Source organism: Buceros rhinoceros, unplaced genomic scaffold (genome assembly GCF_000710305.1).
Source record: "Buceros rhinoceros silvestris isolate BGI_N320 unplaced genomic scaffold, ASM71030v1 scaffold12912, whole genome shotgun sequence".
Classification (NCBI taxonomy): domain Eukaryota; kingdom Metazoa; phylum Chordata; class Aves; order Bucerotiformes; family Bucerotidae; genus Buceros; species Buceros rhinoceros.
The window spans coordinates 29,221-51,034 of record NW_010398444.1 but is presented as its reverse complement, the minus strand read 5'-3'; the positions used below and the strand labels follow the sequence as shown (position 1 = coordinate 51,034).

Below are 21,814 nucleotides of genomic sequence, written 5' to 3'. Positions count from 1 at the left end.
TTGGATTGGAGAACTCTGCACAAAAAAGCAGATAGTGGTGTTGCTGATGGGGAAAGAAAGCACTAAGTCAATACCAGCCCTTTGCCTACATTTCACATTTTCTTACCACCAGACTACTGACTGTCCTCGAGAAGTCAGCACTCTCCCACTTCCAAAATTGTCTTCATTAAAGCATATGGAATATCAAAAGCATTTGAAAATGAAAATAGTTCATTATCCAACCTTTTAAATTCTGGAACTTTTATTTGAGAACTGAACAGGTAAGCTTATCCAGAATTAATGACCAATAGTGCCTGTATAGGACTGACTGGAAAAAAAAATTCAGAAAATACAAAAAGGAGGTCATACAGACTGGGCTGATTTATCACGGAAAGAAAATCTGTCAAGCTCAAGAAAATCAAGAATTGAGCCTTTTACCATGTTATCTTTGTTTTGTTTCTGTACCTATTCTTTAGGATTTTCCGTTCTAAAAAATTAATGCATGCAATTGTCACAGGATTTTCAAACCTGGTCTTTCTTCAAAGTTGGCATTCAATTCTAGATAAATAATGTAGTGTTACTGCCACCTCTGTGAGTCATGGTGAAAGCACACATCAGTGAAGTAGAAGATCCAGGTTCAACCTTCCTGAACATGTTTTAAATCCTAGCTTTGAACAAAAGGTTGAGAACAGTGGATTGAAACTACAGTATTTGACATCTAAGTACGGACTACTGCTTCCTTCATTGGATGGAAGCACTTAGCTATCACAATTAGGAAACAAAAGGATGCTGGTTTTGCTGGGCAAGACATCCACTTGGAGTTTGCACAGTTAGGTCTGTTCCTTCTCTGGTTAGATTTTGCCTTATTCAAACCAAGAGGGGTTTCCTGGTCTTCTAACTGGAAACACTAAAATAACCTTGAAAATTTAGGTCTGCAGGCTATACTGTTCCCTAAAGAAATGCAAGACAGAAAAGAAAACACACCTGAGCCTTCCATATCATTGGAGAATTGTGATACTTTGAACCCCGACCTAAAAAGAGAGATGTACAGAGAGGAGCAAGAGAGGCAGTCTAGGTGTGACATAAATGATTTACACCATTATGTGGGCTTTTAAAGGAACCATCAAAACCATTGTTTGAATTGGGAAGTGTCAGAAATATGTAAAAAGCAAGTCTTACGAGTCCATGAAAAGTTGCTCATTACGCTTCTGGAGAAATTGAAAAGTAAATGACAGACTAATGCAGGAAAACAAAAATGCCTTTAAAGATCTTCTAAGGAAAAATAAAATAGTGACAGAAAGGACTGTCACTTTGAGAAGTCTATTCATTAAGAGAGAGACTCTCAAAATTAAGAGTATTCCATTAGCAAGCATTAAGAAGGAAAAGGCCACTACATAAAAGAAAGAAAGCCTCTAAATTACGCAAGGAGTTTTATGCTTTGAAACTTCAAAGGCAAGTCTGAAGTCTCCAAGGACACTACAGTTGCATCTGATGGATGCCAGAATAAAATATCAGTATTAATAACAGACTCTTCCTGAAGGAGGCTTGGTCCTCTAGAGTTAGTGGCAGAACAAGTGCTCTAAATGACTGAACTACAACCTAAGAGAAAAGTCTTGAACAGATAGTAGAAGAATGAAAAGCAGATATTCACAATGCTTCTAAATCTTCTCGTTTTGCAAGTGCTTCAGAATATTAAAATGTATTACTTTATGCTCAGAATAAATTATCTCTATCATTCATCCTTTATTCTTGGCTGTAAGCACAACATCTGTATAAAACTAACACGCGGGTTACTCTGCCAACAACAGCAGTTCTTTAACACAAATCCTTTAATGCAATATAAATTGCATACCTTTGGGTTGATTATACATTATGGGGCTTTCAAGAGGTGAGCCAGATTGCTTACACCATCCTAAATGTTTATGCTACAAGATTTGTAAATCATTCCATAATAGGTGTCAACAAATACTTTGAATCATACCGTCACCTGTTCTGCTTCTCAGTCCTTCCATTACAGATAGAGAAATGTGAAAGCCTATCAGTAATAATTAACAACACTGTTTACTCAAGCACATCATCTTTTGCTCCAAAGTGAGGTATTACCCACCAGTTAAGTAATGAATTTCTGAGTTGTTAAAGAACACATTAACCAACCCCCAAAATGATACAGGTACATTTAAAAGAAAAGTTATTTAAATATAAGAGGCTGCCTGGTGATAGGTTATCAGAAAACTGACCTTTATAGTGTCCCATGCTGAAATAACAATCCGATTGGCTTTCAGAAAGATGTGACACAAACTTCTCAATTAATTCTGCCAAAACTGCAAAGAAGTAGAACCGCATTAAATATTACAGGCAATGAGTAAAATGTGGAACTACATTACCTAACGGAATGATGATATGTCAGAAACTAAAGCTGTTTGAATTCCTGCATATTTATTCTCATTTTTATGGGAGAACAATTCAAAGCACGCATTGTGCTTTCACATTCCTAACAGCATTCTTAAATTAAATTTTAATAGCTTTACTAAGAATACATTCAGTGTAAACAGAAATAGACTCCCGTATTATCTTTGTATTCTCCAAGGATTACTTCAGAATTTGTTACACGCTTTCAATATGAAATAAGAATTAACTACAATTAAACTACAAAATCTTACTATATCTGTCTTTGTATATAAACAGGAAAGAAAAAAAAAATAAAAAAGAAAACCCCCACACCATCCCAAAATGGTGCTGACAAAAGTACATGAAGTTTTAAAGGCTGTTTCAAAAAAAACCCAAAAAGAAACAAACAAAAAAACCCCCAAGATATAAAGCCACCTATGCTATCACACGAAAATATTATTCACTTAAAATTGAGCAATAGGGGCATTTCCTTGGGGAAATTCTGTATTTTAGACGACCATGATGTTCTTATGCAGTTCTTGCGATGGAACATTAAGTCTGCAGACACTGCACAGGTAAGTCAGGTGCTGACATCTGGTAACCACGTAGGAAATCGAACCTCCCACCTTAACAGGGCATAAGCCAGGATGTTAGCGAGAACTCTCAATGACAAACCATTATCAAAAACTGTTCCAAATCCCTCCATTCTGCAAGCTCAAGGCAACCGAGCACACTTCAGAGATCTGAACAAAGGCTACAAGGAAGCCTTCTCACACACCCATGGTCTGATGCTTCTTAGGCCAGAAAAATAATGAAGAAAAAGATATCATAAAGACAATTAACTCTTCTTCCAACTATTTTAGCCAACATACTGACATTAAATGACAGTGCTTTTCTCTTGATTAGTTGTCCAAAACATTTACATTACTGAATGAAATCAGGAAAAGGTTTTGAAAGGTTGAATTTTGTTAATACTGTGTTGATGGGTAAGGCAAAGTGGAAAAGAAGTTTCACTACAACAGCTAAACACGGATTTACAATTAGAGAAGCCAACTCCAACAGAAACAAAAATAGTTTTGCATTGCAAACGACTACTAAATCAAAACGAAAAAATTACATGTGTTATTTATATTCTTATACATTTTTATGGAGAGAAGAAACTGCTACTTAAACATAATATAGCTATTTTTAATCACCATTAATGAAACACATGGGGCTAGCAAAAACCCATTTATTTTATAGAAAAGTAACAATTTTTCCATTTTCTGAGAATAAAAAATCTCACTAATCTTCACTTATATACTTAGTGGAATTTGGTCCACAAACAAAATAACAAATATTTGTGTAAAATAAGAAAAGGCGCCTATACCTAGAGCTGTAGATAGATAGCAAAAAGCAGAAACCAAGCTTAAAACTGGTTACTAGCTAGGTGTTTACTGTGTGCCTATGAGCATGCAGATTACTGAAATATACCACATTACAACAACAAACAGGAACTATGTTAAAAAACTCTAAAACCCGTAATACAGAAAATCTGAAACCAAGTCAGAACAGTGTACATTTCCTCCCGTTTTGTTGGAAGGCATCCACATGCTTGACCTCGCAGACGAATATTTCAGTTCAGTGCTTGAGGTAATGGGAGAAGTGACAGCTCAACTGCTAAGCAATTTCTTGAAACTCAAGCACTAAATTGATTTCCACCATTTGAACGTATTTATCTAAGTGCCTATCACCACCTTTGAAAAGCTTTTAATCAAGTTTGAAAGAGGAAGACACACAGAAGAGTTTATAAAAAACAGTTTGGTTAATACGCAAATGGAGGGTTTTCACAGGACATTGCCTCTTCTGAAAGAGTCTGCCTGAAATGACAGGTAGTTATTTCAATTTTTGTCTTTTAATACCAGATCATTTAGCTGCCATGTGGACACTCCCTGAAAAATCTTTATGAAGGTGGAAACTGGCTCGGTGATTTTTCACTTAACTGGAAAAGGAGATAAAAGAAATTTGGGGAAGTTCGTTGTGTCGTACAGCCGGCATTGCTGTAAAAGCCCACATTCTCGTGCAGAGGTTATGTTCAGAGATAAAGATCAGTGTTGTGGCCCACCAACTCAGTGAAAATGTTTATTTTCTTAAATTATAGTAGCTTGGCTGTATTAACATTGACGTTTTTAAGAGACTGGCAATTACCACATGCAAATTTAATCCACACATCCAAAAAAAGAGAATTTTAATTTAGGAGTGTGTAATCATATACAAAATAAATGAAAGGGTTTTTAAATTCCCTAAATGATTGCAGTATGCTCATAAAACAGAAGAATTCCTGCAGGACTATTTTTTTTTTCCTTGAAGAGCTAACGTGTAAAAGGAAAGTAATTGAAATGGCTTCTATAATTGCATAAGAACACTGATTAAAAAAATTCACGTAATTAAAACTTGTTTTAATAGATAACCATCATGACAGGTTATCTAATTCTTACTTTGGATTAAGCCAGAAAGGTCTAAAACTGTGAAAAGCATCAGATTTTTTTAGATCCTTTAATGTAACTTGTGTTACTGGATCATATTCTATACAAAGGCACGGATGCTTCAGAGGAGTTTAAAAGAAAAATAACTTTCTTAGGAGTTAACATTAGTCCTATTTGACTTGTGTTAGAGGTTATAAGTCCAAGAGTGAAAGCCTTGGACAGGTGACTTCTTGGTAAGAGCTATGAAAAGCACAGTTGGCAATTCCCTTCTTAACAGCAACAATAAAGAGGATTTTTTTAAATTCCTAAGATAACGGGAAAGACTTTGAATTATTTGAATTACACATTTGAAATGGCAAAGGAAATGTACGTTTCTTCTTCAAAAAGGTAATAAAAATTCTGACAGTGCTTCTGTTAGAGATGAAGGTTGCGTATGTTATACCTACACACAAGTTTGTTCTTTATTAATGCCTTCCAAATCCTAATCAAGTGTCGGAATCATCACACACAGCCATGCACACTCACGGACACTCACACTGTGCACAGGATTTTCCTTTGCAAGTTTTTCCAAACTGGTGTGGGGAACAGATGAAGTTTTGACCTGCAACTGTTCTTCCTGTGTAATGTGAAAGTCCTACTGTTCCTCTCTAATTCCGAAAACAAACCTCCTTGAAAAATCAAGGACATAAAGAGCTAAACATCTTTTTTGTATTATTCTAAAAAAATCTTTTGTGCAAGCAGTATTTTTAAGTTGGTCATTCTAAAAAAAAGAAAGCAGACCACATGCAGAATCTAGATCTAATTGAGTGATCTTTGAGGCAGAAGATTTGGTCGATATTTAAATGAGCTTAAAGAATCTATGTTCTTCTTGCAGAGAACAACAGGCTTCTCTGAGAATCAGTTCAGAGTGGAAGCCTAACACAGCTACCCTCACTTGTCTTTTTAAAATCACAGCCTGGAGAATTCTCTCTTAACACATCTAACAAGAAAGCTTATGGAAGGCTTCTGTGAAAGAATAAAGTTAGTCAAATCTCCTTTAGCTGGACCTCATGAAAACTGAAATTTAAGTAACCTTCTCCTTAGAAGAAGAAACAATATGGTAGTAATGGCTCTAAAAATGTATTATTTCATTGTCTTTGAATCCAGACGATCCTTTTCAACAAAAACTGAAGTCCCTATTATCTTCAGTTCTACATACAGGCAGAGCGGTGACAACTCGAGATACTCTCCTTGTTCAGATTCTGGTAGCTGTAAAGTATGCCTTGGTATTACATTTGCAATGCCTGACCAGACTATTTTGACAGGTTAGCATGTTGTTATCCTGAATAAAAAAAAAAAAAAACCACAACCACACAACAGTCATATCTCGTGCAAATATCCATCTTTTTGCTTCTTCATCCCATGGGTAAAGTTCTGCTGATGACAATGATTAGGATTTGGGGACCATTACCTTCCGGTTATTAAGGAAAGAACGTTAACATATAGTTGCATCATCCCTGCAACAGCCTCAATTTCTGTTACTTAGAGTTTAAAGTCTCCTAAGAGAGGACAGGATTAAAGGTGTTCAACCTGCCCAGGCAGGAAAGATCAGCTGCTGACACACCACCAACTATGAACAGATAAAAAAAAGGAGCTGCTGGGACTGAAAACAAAAAACACCTTCTGCAAAACCTGAAGGATGAGAAGGAGGAGAAAACTGAAAAGGGCACGATGAAACTGTCAAGCCAAGATCACTGGTTCAAAAGCAAAAAAAAATACTCCTGTGAATGATTTGAACATGCAGTCTGCTACTTCTAGATCCACAAAGTCCAGTCATTTTCTACAGAAATCCAATCTCAGATCAACTCAGAGGAGTTGATCTGTTTCTCTGCCTGCTGAAGCCTAGATGCCAATACACAGGAAGCTCTTATCTAGATGTACTAAAGATGACTCAGGGTGGCCACAAGCATTGCAGGGAGCAGTTCGAAACATGCCAAGACTTAACCTGACCAAGAGCTCTATCTGTGGTTCTCTAGCTTATCTAAGTGACCTAAAGTCATATGCAAAGACGCTCAACAGCAAGCAGCTACATCCCTAGCATCCACAATTCTGTGGTGCCTTTACAGAAGGAATGACTAGAAGAATGCTTTAGCTTATTGCGATTGGCACAACAGAATGGAGAAGCTGTTTGTCTGAAATATGATTTGCTTTTAGATGACCAAGAAAAATCCCACACTTTCAGTCCTGCCATACTGAAAGAAGCCTGAGAAAGGTTTTTATCTTCTTTTAAAGGTTCAATAAAGCCATTCAAAACTGGATCTTGATGTTTGACCACCGAAATGACTTAAAAGCTACAGAGGTGATGTTTTAGTAGACCAGCGTTCTAACGTAGCTCTGAAGATGGACATTCTCAAAAGTAATGCGATACCATAGCATTTAGCACAAAAACACTGACCAAATCACAGGGATAGCAATCAACACCAGAAGACTGAATTAGCAATACTGATGTTATACAGTTTGTTCAAGAATTTTCTGATGGAGTTCAATCAGGTTCTATAGATTCAGCGTCTGGTAATGCTGACACCAGATCACAAAATATTTTAAAAATCAGTATATGCTACACTATGCAGCCATGGAATATAATGCCATCTTTGCTGGTTATGTTCTGGTTCAACTGCTGCTAATGTTAGTCTCTCTTAGACAGAGCTCAGTCCAGGAAGTGTCAGTACGCATCTGTTCTGTAATCCTTGTGGACTGCTCCATCTGTAACTAAAGAGAAAGTTTGGATTTCTTCTGATCTGGACCGCAGCTTCTCAGTCCTCTGAAATCTGGGAGAGCTTCACATGCTACAGAAGATACATAGCAGGACAGCTGTCTCATAAAAGAGTTTCTATGAAGATGATCATGTCTCAAACCACACAGCTGGCAGATATTTTGCTGCTTCTGAAATATCTCCAAGTAGACATGCAGCTTTGCATCCACCTTAGACTACCAGTACTTGCACTTAGCTTATACTGCTATTCTTTTATAGGCTGTTTATATTTATTTCTTTATTCTGTTTCCATTTGCGTACTTAATTTTTTTGTGTTGTTTATGAAAGCACTTGCAGAAGTCCCTGTGAGGCTTAACAACAATTCAATGGACAATTCCTGCTCACTTTTAATCCCAGTTCCATCTCAGCTGGAAACAATTGTTCAGAAACAAGCATAATTTTTTTTGCTTTGGTTAAAAAAAGTCTTAATGACTCTCTATAATTCCTCATTCAGAGGTTCTTACAGAAAACAACCTACACAGCTTTTGAGTCTGTGTATGGAAAACTATAAAGCACAAAAGGAAAGACTTCATTTTCTTTGTAAGCCACCTACTTTATTATATGGTTGTGTTTGGTTTTTAAGTATGTTTTTTCACCAAATAATTCCCTTTAGATGCAGGAAGACAGATTTAGAATTTTAAACAAAAGTTTTCTATAACCCAAGAAGAGATCAGTCTAGAAAATATGCTGCATTCAAATAAAATTGATTTTACAGAGACTAAATTATTTGTGCTTCACAACACATAACATCAAAAAACCCCTTCACTGGACTGTTAGATTGGAAAGTAAACATACCATTTTGCTAGAAAAAATCTAGGGGTTTTTTAATTGCCACTCTTCCATTTATTTTTCTTATACTAGAAGCTCACAGAAAGCACATTTGGTTGGTTTTGCACGTTTTTGAATCTCTGTTTGTTTACCTGTTTCACGAAGCTGCCTGAATACAAGCATTTCTGGATGTGTACAATATCATGTATAAGTGCATGTATGCATTATATACAAATACACGTGTGTTCTGTCTACACACATATTCTTCTAGATGGAAGGTAAAAGTTCTGCTGACTCATTTACTGTGAAACTGTATAGACTGTAAGACTCGTTTACCTAAGACTATAACCTCAAACAGGCAGCAAGAACAGAAAGCTCCAGGAATTTAGACATTTTAAACAATTATCATCTACATTATACAAATGTCAAATTTCTTATTAACTATTTTAATATTAAATCAGTTCCTGTATAAATTAGTTCCTTAAAGCTTCTGAAACTGCCTTATATAATGTATCACAAAATGCACGTTTCTTATGTAAAGCACACATGCTGCATCACTTTGATCCCGTATAGAGGATATTTCATTTGTCTTCACTGTCACCTGTATTAATTGCTTGACTAAAGAATTTGAAGGGAAACCTTTGGCATCTGCAAACAAAAAAATTAGACTATTGTACTGACCACTGCAATCAGAATTCTTTCAGAAATGAAAGCCGTATGTCAATATGGGAGACCACTGTTTTTCTTCTGGCTGGTTTGTTGTTTTAACTGTTCTATACTAATGCTCTCCATAAGCACGCTGTTCACTAGAAAATATGTATGAAAAAAAATTCAATGAGTGAGTTCTTTAATGTTTAGTATGGATTAATTCTGAAAATTTTTACAGAAATTGGCAATTATCATTTTCCAATGTGCCTTAAAGTCATTTGCTGATCTCTGAGAAACGCCTGTTGTCTCTCAGGCTCTCTTTTCCATTTCCTCAGCATCTCAGTAACAGACCCTTTAGAGATCTGAAATAAAGACTTGTATTTGAGTCCTCCTTCTGTGTCAAATTTCACTGAAAACAGCCAACACAGAGGGGTGATCGCCATAAGGAGAGAAAAATAGGATATGAAGCGTAAGCCTTGTTTTCTCAGGAAAACCCCATTGAAACAGTTTTCATAATCGACACAATGTTATTGACTACTGGTATAGATAATGTAATCCTCAATGAAGCTTTAAAGAATGGTTGCTTACCAGTGGCCTTCTGTTGGCTCACTTTGTTAACCCGGTAAGTCATACTCACCTGTTCCACTGATGATATCCGGTCTGGCTTTCACAACTTTGCAGAACTGTTTTCTACAAACTTCTGTCCACCCAGTTTGCTTCTCTGGACTTCTTAAGAGTGCTAAGAGTTTGTCAAGATCTTTATCTAGAAGAAATAAAAAATAATTGTTACTCTGTAATGATAACTTTGGCTCTTTTTTTCTTTCTTTCAAGCTTACTACGTAAGTAATAAGTTACAGAGTACCACAGAGACCCGGGGATGCATTCAGAAACTAGAAACCATTTCAACAAAGGACAGGAAAGTCAGGTGCAGCTGAGTGACCTGCCATTGCCTGGTATTTTTGGCAGACCTCATATCCTAGAAAGACCATATAAATATCCCTTATCCTATGACAATTAAACTCCAGAAACAGTCCTAAAGCTGATGACATTCTGCTTTATACATAACATAAATATTCATTCTACGTACTGCTGCACTTTGAACATTTAAGACATCAGTGAGGCACATTTTATAACTCCCCTAAAGTTATTACTCCCCTGTCACGAAATTAGAGGAATTGGAAAGACATTGTAAAGAGAGTATTTTGGTATTTTCATGTGATTTTGCCACTCTGAGAGGCTCTACCAGAAAAGACAGGCAAAGGTCCTCCACCAAATATTGTTGATTTAATTAAAACTCAAAGAGGTGGCAGCACTATTTTGCAGAACATGAAATGAAGCCTAAGAGCAACAGAACAGTGTTCCATAGAAAATTTCCACTTCTTTCTGTAAGCAGATTTCCTTCAAATGCTTCTGCTGTGGACAGATATTATGGCATATACGTGTATGCCTTCAGGTTGCTAAGTGCACCTATCCAGTACATCTGGAAAAGGCACTGGGCTGCCCGTGCGGGGAGAAGTCTTGTAATAGCTTTGCTGATAATCTCCAACATTTCCCAACTTTAGCATTAGGGGTTAAAATTGAGACAAAAGGTCACAGAAATGTATACTTTTGTTATTGCTGAAATGTCATCTTGCAAGTTTTGTGTTAGTATCTAGAGAAACTTAGAATTTTAAATTGAGTTTTCTGAAGAATCTAATGCTTCAGCCCAGGGCTACGAGCTTCTTGCTGGTGCTGTCAGAGGCTGCAACAATATAATTCAAGCATTTTCTAACTTCTGAACACTTGACTTTTTACCTGAGCTGTATTAAAACACAGTCTTTTGGTACAATTGTTATACATGAGGCACGAATGTATCAGATAATGGTTTTCATTATATGTTCAGCTTGCTTATAAAACAAATCTGCAGAACAGTTTACAAAAAGATCTTTATGAAAGATTCCTTTTAAATGCAAACAAAGAATTTCAAAGATTGCTCCCTTACCGTTACTGTTACTTTTTTATTAAAGACACAATCTCTCATTACAGTAGAGAGACATGCCTTCAAAATTAAAATTGCCATTGATGCAATGACAAAAGGACAGTGTGGTCTCCTCTCTTGGCTAAAGTGATTTCCATCCCCCACCCCCACCCCCCCCATTTTCTTCTACGTTAGAGAAAATTAGACTTTACCAATTTTCTAGAATAAAGTATCACAGGCTGAGGCAGGAGATGTCACAACTAGCTGAGCCTCACAGGGGGTTGAAAACAGAACCACCACAGAGACAAATGTAGAACCAGCATGAAAGTGTTACGCTGGCTTTCCATATGATGTCTGTACTTAAAACCTTCTGAATCCTTTCTTTAAGTCAAACATCTTATCTTGGAATTCATGCTGAACAATGAATATTAGCAAGCTACCATGAGGCATAATGATACAGCACACTGAATAATACAGGCAAGGTGGTGATTGAAAGAATGCATTCACATGCTTCGGCAAATCAAAAAGGAAACAATTTCTTCCCATACACAAGATATGTTGAAAAACACTAACATGCTGGGAAGGGCTGACTTCAAATCCTATTTTTTCTGGAGACAGCATAATTTCAAGTTCAAATGTCAAATAACTTCATAAAGTAATTTTAAGTAGGAGAAAACGGATGAAACTCTAACAGAAGCTCCTGACCCTACAAAATGAAAACAGTCAATTAGACTGTGTCTCCTCAGACAGCTTAATTCCCCGAGTACTATGAAATATTTTCTGGTCAACTTCAGGGAAAAAAATGAAGGTGGTGTCTGTGAAAAGGTAAATGCCCCAGCATTCACTCACTCCAGCTGTGTACAGTCCCTTTGCTATGGGACTATGCAGTATCCCATCATGAGATGAAAGGATCATAGCCTATACTATAGGCTACATAGACTACTACTACCAGCTATTCACTAAGGTGATGAAGGTTCTTCATCCCTTGCAAACTCTCCTTTGTTCTGTTTCTACATTTTGGGAAAAAAAAAAAAAACACTATAGAAATTAATTCTGCATGAAAGGAGACTTCTGATTAATGAGTCAGTAACTGTTTGAAACAGTCCACAGCTATTTAGAATACTTGCTGTTACTATTACTTCTTTTGAATATTTCAGTATTCAGTTTTCCAGTAAGATTTAATTGTTTTCACAAACAAAATATGATTTTCCAATTCTCTTATTAAGAAGATTAGAATATCAACAGAATGATGATATTGCATGAAATTTATTTTAAGCTGGTTGGAAGACCTTAATGATATATCATCAGTAAACTGTATTCCTGTTACTGGAATTTATAATATGATACATAGTATTTCAAAAAGAGCTGATTATAGTAACTTATTGTAATTCATAATTATTCCAAATTAATTAACATGAAATTCCTTTGTCATCCTCAAATAACTAAATCCTCAATCAGCATCTCTCCAAATAACATGCCTTGATACCTAAAACAGTTTACATGAGAATGAAAATTCAATGTGAAGAAGGATTTACTCTTACAGTACTATCAGTAGGGTTTCTATTTCTTTCTCTGCCCTTTTCTGCTATTTCTGTAATAGGTGAAGGTTGAAGAAAACCTTAGAACTCCAAAGCAACACTCCTCTACAAGTTAAATAGTTATTTTACTTCTGAAAGGATTGTAGTAATTCAGTTTGGCAGATGAGGATCAGAGACTGCAAGCTGAGATTTAATCAGTCAATGTACCAAACAGAGACCAAGGTGAAATTTTTATTTCTCTGAAGGAAATAAAACTGCTTAAATCCCCAAATCCCCCAACAATTTCAGTAAAGTAGGACTTCAAGACCATGGCCCATCCATCCCTGTTGCTTCCTGCTGGCTTCTTGATCTGACTCCTATTTTTCTTTGTGCAGTCTGTCTCTAATATTCTCCTACAAGTTTTAAAAAATGAAGTATTTATTTTTTTGACTGCTGCAATGCACACATGCCAGTATCTACCAGCCATCAATGCTTCCAGAATTGTACTGTTTAAACATGTAAGCTTTTACAATGTTAGCTTACTCTCCAACAACGGGATAAAGAAATAAAACCTACTGTGTTACAGTCTTTTCTGAAATTCTACTAAAGATCATGGACCACTGTATTTGCCTTAAGGTTCCTCTGGGAAGCTAGTCTTTAAGAAAAAAGGAACTTAAACAACTTCAAATATGCACCAACATAACTAACGTACATATGTGTACACAAGTCTGCAAAAGGTGTAAACAAAAAATCCAAACAAAAATACTCTCAGGAAAATATGAACTACCTACTTATCACAACTGCTGAGCTGACACTTAATTTCCATTTCTGTCATCAGACTAGAGAGAAGCAAGCAACCTACTGACGTACATATGTGTACACAAGTCTGCAAAAGGTGTAAACAAAAGGTGTAGACAAAATCCAAGAGTAAATACTCTCAGGAAAATATGAACTACCTACTTATCACAACTGCTGAGCTGACACTTAATTTCCATTTCTGTCATCAGACTAGAGAGAAGCAAGCAACCTACTGAAAACAAGAACTTGTTTTTATATAACCAATGGATTTTTTTCTGCAGCTGAGAAGGACACAAGATTTAAGATCCTCAGGGAGCTCACGGGAATGTTCAAACTCAAACGACAGAGAAACAAGCTTAAGATCTATGCAACCAAGATACTACAGCATAACCATTTATTTAAAATATCCGTTACATACTGTAAGTGGTATCATAATGTGGCAGCTCACAGCATCATATTTTTCTCCCAGCTAAACCATTCACTTCTCTTAACAGCTTGTCAATAAACATGGACTATCCTTTCTTCCAGCAAATCATTACAGCACAAAAAAAGAGAACCTTGGGGCGGGGAGCGGGTTTGAATGAAAAGTGTTTCCAAAAAACCTCGTGATACCAAATAAACACCAGCTCACTTTCACAACTGTAATTTGCACAATAGTATTGTCGCATAGCTGGAACTCCAACTACCACACCGTCCTGGGTTATGCATATTGCTTGTTACTGAGGGTGGGCTTTCACCCTCACTTTCCAGAGGTTTTTTGTTTTGGTTTTTTTTTTCCAAACACATGCCAATGCCAAAAGGGAGAAGACCTGCTCTTCTTTCTTCTCTCTTCTAGTAGGTCACTAAATGGGTTCACTAGTTAGCCTAGATTAATGACTTGAATTGGGTTTTTTTTGTAGAAGAAAAGACAGAACTGTGGAAGGAGATGAAGGACAAAAGGTGAGGGAACAGAGGAAGAAAGAAAAAACAGCAACAGAAAGAAAAGACAAAGTGAGGATGGAAACGAGCAAGATCTTCCTCTTCTGATGATAGTGAGCTTTTAATATGCTTAACGACAACAAGAAATCATACCCAAACTGTGTTTGGAGAGAAGCTTATGTCAAGTTAATTCAAGTCCTGCCTTCTCCCTCATATGTGGTTGTATTTTGACATCTCATCTCTCCCTTTGTGTTGGCACTGGTTGCTTTGTGCAGCCTTGTCAAACAAAATTAACCATGTTTACTAGTTTATGAACCTCTACGGAACTGCACTATAAATAACCTACAGCTACCTGTGCGTCTGAAATCTGAACCACCACAACTTTCTACAAGTTTAAACCGAACTCATTCCCTAGAAGATGTTGCTTTACAATTCTTCAAATAATTCTTCAGCCACCTTTTGTGTCTAAAGCGGGTAAGGCCTTCGAAAATTCATAAATGCTTTTAAGAACGTCTGAAGTGCCGTAAGCCCCTTTTCATCTGTGTTTTGTGATAGAAGTGTTTTTCCGTGACTAAGAAACTAAGATCTGTAAATCCACGTGTATCTTATTCAAAGTCTAACCTTAAGGATACCAAATAATCTGACTGTATTTGACTACCACAGGAAAACAAAAAAAATATATATCCATATAAGAATATACATTCTAGGAAAGCTCATGCACATTTCTGATAGACCTGTCCACTTACTTCTCTTTCGTCTTTCATTAATTGAGTGAACCTCTTCAAAAGTGGAATACAACAGGCTCATACATGAACACTGAGCCAAAAATAAAAAGGAGGATAAGTCAAAGAAGTGCAGGTGATAATTTCACATTTATGTGAAATTACGAAGGATAACAAAAAAGCTGTTTCTTTGAATGAGAATGTTTAAAATGAAAAATTAAAAAAGAGAGACTGCTAGTTTCAGGCAGACATATATAAAAAAAAAACCCAAACAAACCCCAAGACTGAAAAGAAATCTGATTTAAAAAAAAAAACAACAAAACACAAACCAGAAACATGGCAACATGTTCCACTGAAGTCAGAGTAAAAAGCAAAGAACTCAGAACAGTGGCTGAGATAAAACATCAAAAGCTTTAAGAACATTATGCTATGCTGGTAGCAATTCTGGACTGTACGAGTCGGGAAGAGAGTGAGGTTAATGAATGATGGGGTGCCTACATATACAGAAATACTAAGCAGCGAATGTATCACTATTCTTCAATCACACTCATCACTAGCAGTCACATCTGCAGAGCTAGGAGGAGAAAAGGAAAATAGATCTTCTGTGCAAATAGAGGAGTGAATATTACAGCTTAATACAGATCTAAAAAGTTTAACTTTTAATAACCTACAGTGTAGTTAATATAAGAAGTAAACAATATATCATTATTTATAACAGTTGTATCCTGAATAATAAAGGGCTCTATCACTCTTTGAAAACCACTTAATGGTTCTGCCTCAAAATTACCTTACTGAAATAATAATTGAACAGTTAAGACAAAAGAAAAGCAACAGGGTATCTTGCTGCAGTGTAAACAGGTGGAAATGGAATAATTAATCTCCACATGTAAGTAATGATCCTCATAAATCATCTGAAGCTTCACTATAAATTATCTTTGACAGAAGTATACTGCTGTCCAATAGTTGCCTGCTCTAAATACTGGCTGAAATAATTAATGCATATTAACACACAGCCCAGCACGTTTATTTTTTCATATATCCTTTACTACAGACACGTATATGACACAGGCAAATGCCTAATACCTGCAAAACGAGGGAGGTATTTGTAAAGGGTGATGAACTACAGATCTTCCTCAAACACAAATGCATTTTTTGGTGAACCTATCCATTCAAAGTCTCATCATGAAAAGAGGTCTCTTAAGATGCACTCTTCAGGTCTTGGTGCTGGGAAACACACACAGAGTTATCACCACTGTGCTTTTTCTTACAGCTAATTAGTCCTCCTCCCTTCCCCCCTAAATTGAACAGCCAAGAAGGTACCAGCGCTGCATGTTTACCACTGTCCTTCAAAAGAATTTAGAGAGGGAAGAAAAGAAAACCTATTTCTTGGGTTTTCTTCACAGAAAACTCGGTGTGGATAAGTGGTCCTGTTCACTGACCACCCCTCACATGCTGCTTTATCTACAGTTTCCATGACACTTTCATGTCACAGGCTACGTGGGGTCTAGAGCTGTGGAAATGAAGCTTCCTGGTCCCTGACTTCAGTAGTACATTATCTTTTCAGTGAGCAACAGCCATACTAGTTCCAAAATACTCAGTGAGTTAGTTTCAGCTTGCACTCAGAAAGGGAACTTCCATTAGCTGAGAGACACCCCTGGGAAACAAAGGTTCTGTTATTGCATCTACCCTTCAACTCCACCAGAAGGAAGGGTCAGAAGAGAAACATGTTCAAAGACAGCATATCATATCTGAGTGCACATCTGTGTCTGTCCCCTGCTCTGCCCCACCATCTCCAATATGTTCTATAGATACATTAAAAAAAAATCAACCAAGGTTATGTTTTCACAGCAGATATTACAATGATGTGATGGACACAGGACCAATTTACCAAGGAAACAGAAAAATTACAATTCTCTTCAGGTGTCCATGTCCCCTGTGTAGTAAGAGTGGAGGCAAGGTCAGGACAGACAGAATAGAACTGTACATTCTTTAACAGTACTGAGAATCTAGTAGTCCTAATTATTCACGTAACAGAAAAAGGAAGAGAGGACAGGGATGATACCACGCAGGTTATGTAACGAAACACCACGGCACGAAATCTGAACGCAGACAGCTGCAGGGAGTAACAGAAACATTGTGCTGGCCTTCGATCTTTGGTGAAGGCTGTAGAACTCTTGTCATTCAGAAGTCTGTGTGAACCCTCCTTACCACCTCCTTCCACTGAAGCGGAATTAAAATTTAACAAGTATTTGTCAAAACCATTTTTAAAACCTCTGAGCAAGTTGTGTAACACACAACATGAATTCTGAATATCCACATCAAAGAAGTTGTTCTTAAAACCTCCAGTGATGATTTCACAACTTTCAGAGGTACCTACTAGTATTCTTTTTATTATTTTGTGACAAATCTTTATTACCAAGTAAGCCAACTATTCCTTCTGCTGCACAAGGACACAGAGAACAATCTTTTAACATACTAAGGAACTTGCATGACTTGTCTTTTCAGCATCATCCACTTCCAATTATTTCAATCTATAACCACTTACCACATTTCAGTGTCGCTATCTATAGCTGTGCTCTAGAATCATAGAATCATTCAGGTTGGAAAAGATTTTTAAGATCAAGTCCATCCCCCAAATGTAGCTATTTTCCTTATACTGCAGTGCCCGTGCTCGAAGCGCTCCACCCAAGGACTCACCACCTTCAAATGACAAAGATCATCTTCTGTCTTGTATAAATGTGACTCACAGATCTTTCTCGTAATTGTATTTTTAACCTATCCTATGAAAGAGCACTCCTAGCACCGCTATACCATAGTGCTGAAGAACACAGTTCAGATATTCCCATCTTCTACTCATGCTTCCGATTTATTTTTTTCCAAGCACTGGAAAGAGTAATTTATGAACTTCATGCTTTCACTACTGATCTATTCATTCTCATGCTTTCTTTTAAAATAACTTACAGATCCTGAAAACTTCAGTTGGGCAAATCAGATATTCAGAATTTGGTAGGAAAATATATATTTTTTTAAACAAGAACTGAAATAGAACACTTGCAATATTTTGTTTTCCTACATGGCCTTTCTCTTGTCAGAGAAGGGAATCACCTTTTCTTCTAATTTTTTCTAGTTTTTTTCTAATTTTTTTCTTTTAATTTTTTCTATTTTTTTTATAAACAGACTATTTTGTATTCTGCAGTTAATGCAGAATTTCTACCACTTTCGAAAAATCTTCTTCTGCTAAGGAAATTTACAAATAATTTCAAATAACAACATCTCAAGGAGGCAGTAAACATGAAAAAATACAAAGAATTATTTACTTACTATAAACCATTCATAAGGTTCTTTTGCATTGTCTAAACTAAAACCTTAAACACTTTCTCTGTATGAATTAAACCTCTCTGCCTAAATAGTTCTTCAAAGGATTCTTCAGTCAGCCCGCACTCCACACTGATGTTCGATGTGGAAACCAACTACCCTAATCGGTGTCTATTTCACAGCCCACCGAGCTTTGTAAACACAGGGATCTGAATCAGGAAAATAGTGTCTAAAAATCTGTAGCTTAACCACACCGTCCTGCTTCAGTTACTGGAGAGATGATAGAAATGGATCTCATGAGTCACCCACCTGAGACAAGCCAAAAGGTTACTCTTGAAGTTTGCATAAGAATTAGGTTACTAAACGGAGCTTTGCAGATTGGTTTTGCTTATCAGGCTTTGTGCAACTGTCCAACCAACTTATCTGGCTACAAATGCAGCCAACAACAAAAACTCCTTCAGTACTTACACGATTATAATCTGGGGGGGAGGGAGGGGAGGCTGGGGGGGTTGAGGTGGAGGGAGAGAGAAAAATTAAAAATTGGCAGAGATGCTTGTTTGACATCTACGCTGTTTGCGCGCTCTGTAGGTACCTCGTCTGAGTTCAGCTTTCCCAGGAATTTCTGCAAGATAACACTTTGGCAAAGGGAGCGATGAAAACATTGGCCAAGGATACAGATCACTGCCCTAGAAACAGGACCAGAAAGACATTAATTTAGGAGAAGAATTAATATAATTGGCTCAATTAACACACAAGTAAAGTTCCCAGAATTATAGCCTATGCACCACAATTAGATTTGATACTAAAATTAGCAGTGAGATATTCTGTAGGTAAAGGACAGAAAATGAAAACAGCATTTGACTCAGAATTTTTCTGGTATATACCACTGACGGTTTTGATTCTATAGTTTATTTTTTTTCAACCGAAAAGAAAATTGTAATTTTTATAAAAATAAAAAAAAAACCACAAAACTGTATTTCCTGTTTTATACATTGATCAAGTTGTCTTTGCTGTGCTGACAGTAATTTGTATTTCACCTTTATGAGACTGATACCCAGTGAGAAGCAGCACATTTAAAAGAGCTGCTTAACAAACACTGTATTGTCAGAACATCGATGAAAGCTCCAGGTATTAGATACTGCATGGAAAAAATATGAAATAAAAGGAAGGTATAACAAATGGAAAGCCAATAAAGAAAACAGAGGTATATAAAAGTAAAAACAAAAAACACAAAGAACATCGATGAAAGCTCCAGGTATTAGATACTGCATGGAAAAAATATGAAATAAAAGGAAGGTATAACAAATGGAAAGCCAATAAAGAAAACAGAGGTATATAAAAGTAAAAAAAAAAAAAAAAAAAGATTGCACTCATTTTTATAGTAGAAAAAGTAACATTAACATGGATCAATATAAACACCTTGTCTTGAACGAGCTATTTCGTAGGCACAGGCCAATGCCTAGATCGTGGGAACAATGTGTTTTTTTCAATGTATCGCTTTTAAAACACATTAGCCCTTTACAAGGATAAAGATGGACTGGTATTTCTTAATGTTAAATAATTTTTCACATGCTGAGTTATCAGCAAAAACGTTCAATTAATTGAAACTGTGACATTTTAGATTCTAACCTTATCTAGTACTCTTGAAGGCAAAATCCGTTCCTGCGGTCCTCCAATCGTATTTATCCTTACAAGAACATGGTTCCTCTCCACAGAAAGACCATCAATTATAAAATCTCTGGAGAAAACAAAAAAAAAAATCAGAATCACTTTGATTTACCATTTAATTCAGAAAACTTTAGTGAGCAAGAAAAAATACATTGAGAGCCATACACAAAACAACAACCTGGAAAACACACAAGCATCAAGAAATAAACAGAAACATGAAAAAAAAAAAAATCAGAATCACTTTGATTTACCATTTAATTCAGAAAACTTTAGTGAGCAAGAAAAAATACATTGAGAGCCATACACAAAACAACAACCTGGAAAACACACAAGCATCAAGAAATAAACAGAAACATGAAGTATTTTGAGATGTCTGCAAGCATTATCCTAAGTTCTTACTTCCCACTGCTGACTGGAAACATCTGAGCCACTACTGGACTCAGAGTAGAAAGCTTCACAAGGTATGTTGTGCCCACATTAGGGCAGAGAAGCTCATGGACCATCAAAATTTGCTCCTTATTTGGCCTACCAGCAAATTCCTGCCGTCACAATTAAGCAGAGTCATTCATAACTCGCAGCCAGCTTGCTGTCTGAAGTCACTGTGTAGCCCAAGGTACAAAGTTTTTCAAAAGTAATAAAAATCAGTTTTTACACACCAAGTTAATAATCGTTTTTTCCTTAGTAAGGAAATACAGGTTTCATCCTCCGATGGTAAATAACAATGACCTATAACTGCTGAGATTTCTCCCGTAGTGTTTGATTAAAACTGTGCACTGGTTCCATACAGCTAATAGTAAAAGGGAAGCTCTTAAAATGCAACATGATGAGAGAAAGGATAAAACATCTGTGACTAAATGACTGTCCACTTCTGTCCCAAAAAATATGCTGTTCCTTTTGAAAGGATGCATTGTGCAATTTTTGTTTAGAAGTCAGCAATGGAAAGTCAGAGACTTTGGAGAGTCAACGAAGTTATAAGAAATTTTAAAAACCCAAACCCCCCAAAAAACCAAAGTACAATAATTTACAAACGTTAAAACAATACTCTATTATTATATTATATACATAAAACAATGATATAAAATAAAAATAAAGGCATATTAGCAACCACAAACTTTATACTCCATTTTTAAAGAAATAACTTCAGAGTAATACAAATAAAAATTAAGAAAGTATTTGCTTTTTTTATTTCTAACACTTCTGAGGTGGATGTGGGAGAAAGAACAAGACTGTTGTCTTTGTAATTTAGATTGATGACAAACCTGCACGTAAGAAAACTTACATACATCAGAAGCCAACCTCAGTGAGAGAATTTTATGTTTAAAGCCACTAAGATACTCATGTATTTGTTCTCAGGAGAAAAGCTTGATAGTTAAAACGATGTTTCCATCAGTCACTCCTTACCCTGGTCCTTCTGAAGTTTCTGTGACGTTTTCCTCCTGGGCAGTCAGCAAAACTTGTGACACTTTATACCGAGTCTCCAGGAGCAGGAGGGTGTTGAGCTCACAGCACAGCACATTTAACAGCCTGCAGAAGGACACAGTGAAATGATGGCACATCAACCAGGAAAACAGTACTGCAGAGTAAGACCGAGGTGAACGTGTTTATGAGACCTCAAACTGGAAATTAAAAACACGCAAACAAAAAACAACAAGCAACAACCCTGAAGCATCTGAAAAACACTCAGTCAGAACTGGGTCAGGAACACTCTTTACCGACTTTCTAGCCACTCAGGTGGCACAGGCCACCTGAGCACATAGGGAATGGTTCTCAACAGATTCTTCTCGTGGATTGAACACCCCGAAGAACATCCACTGGTCTGCTCAGTCTGCTTTTAAGTTTCTATAATAGACTAACAAGAGCGACGCAGGCTTAAGAAGACA

General features: G+C 36.5%; 1 protein-coding gene across 1 annotated transcript in view; it reads right to left on the bottom strand.

The window, feature by feature from the left end:
• The window catches only part of TBC1D32 (TBC1 domain family, member 32), a gene marked incomplete at its 5' end in the record, with an annotated part of 64,027 nt that overhangs the window by 14,174 nt on the left and 28,039 nt on the right, over window positions 1-21,814 (bottom strand). Inside the window, 5 exons of the mRNA XM_010131108.1 lie at window positions 2,217-2,300; window positions 9,677-9,802; window positions 18,859-18,952; window positions 19,896-20,004; window positions 21,336-21,458. Of these exons, the coding sequence (XP_010129410.1) occupies window positions 2,217-2,300; window positions 9,677-9,802; window positions 18,859-18,952; window positions 19,896-20,004; window positions 21,336-21,458 (536 nt within the window). The remainder of the gene's footprint in view (window positions 1-2,216; window positions 2,301-9,676; window positions 9,803-18,858; window positions 18,953-19,895; window positions 20,005-21,335; window positions 21,459-21,814) is intronic.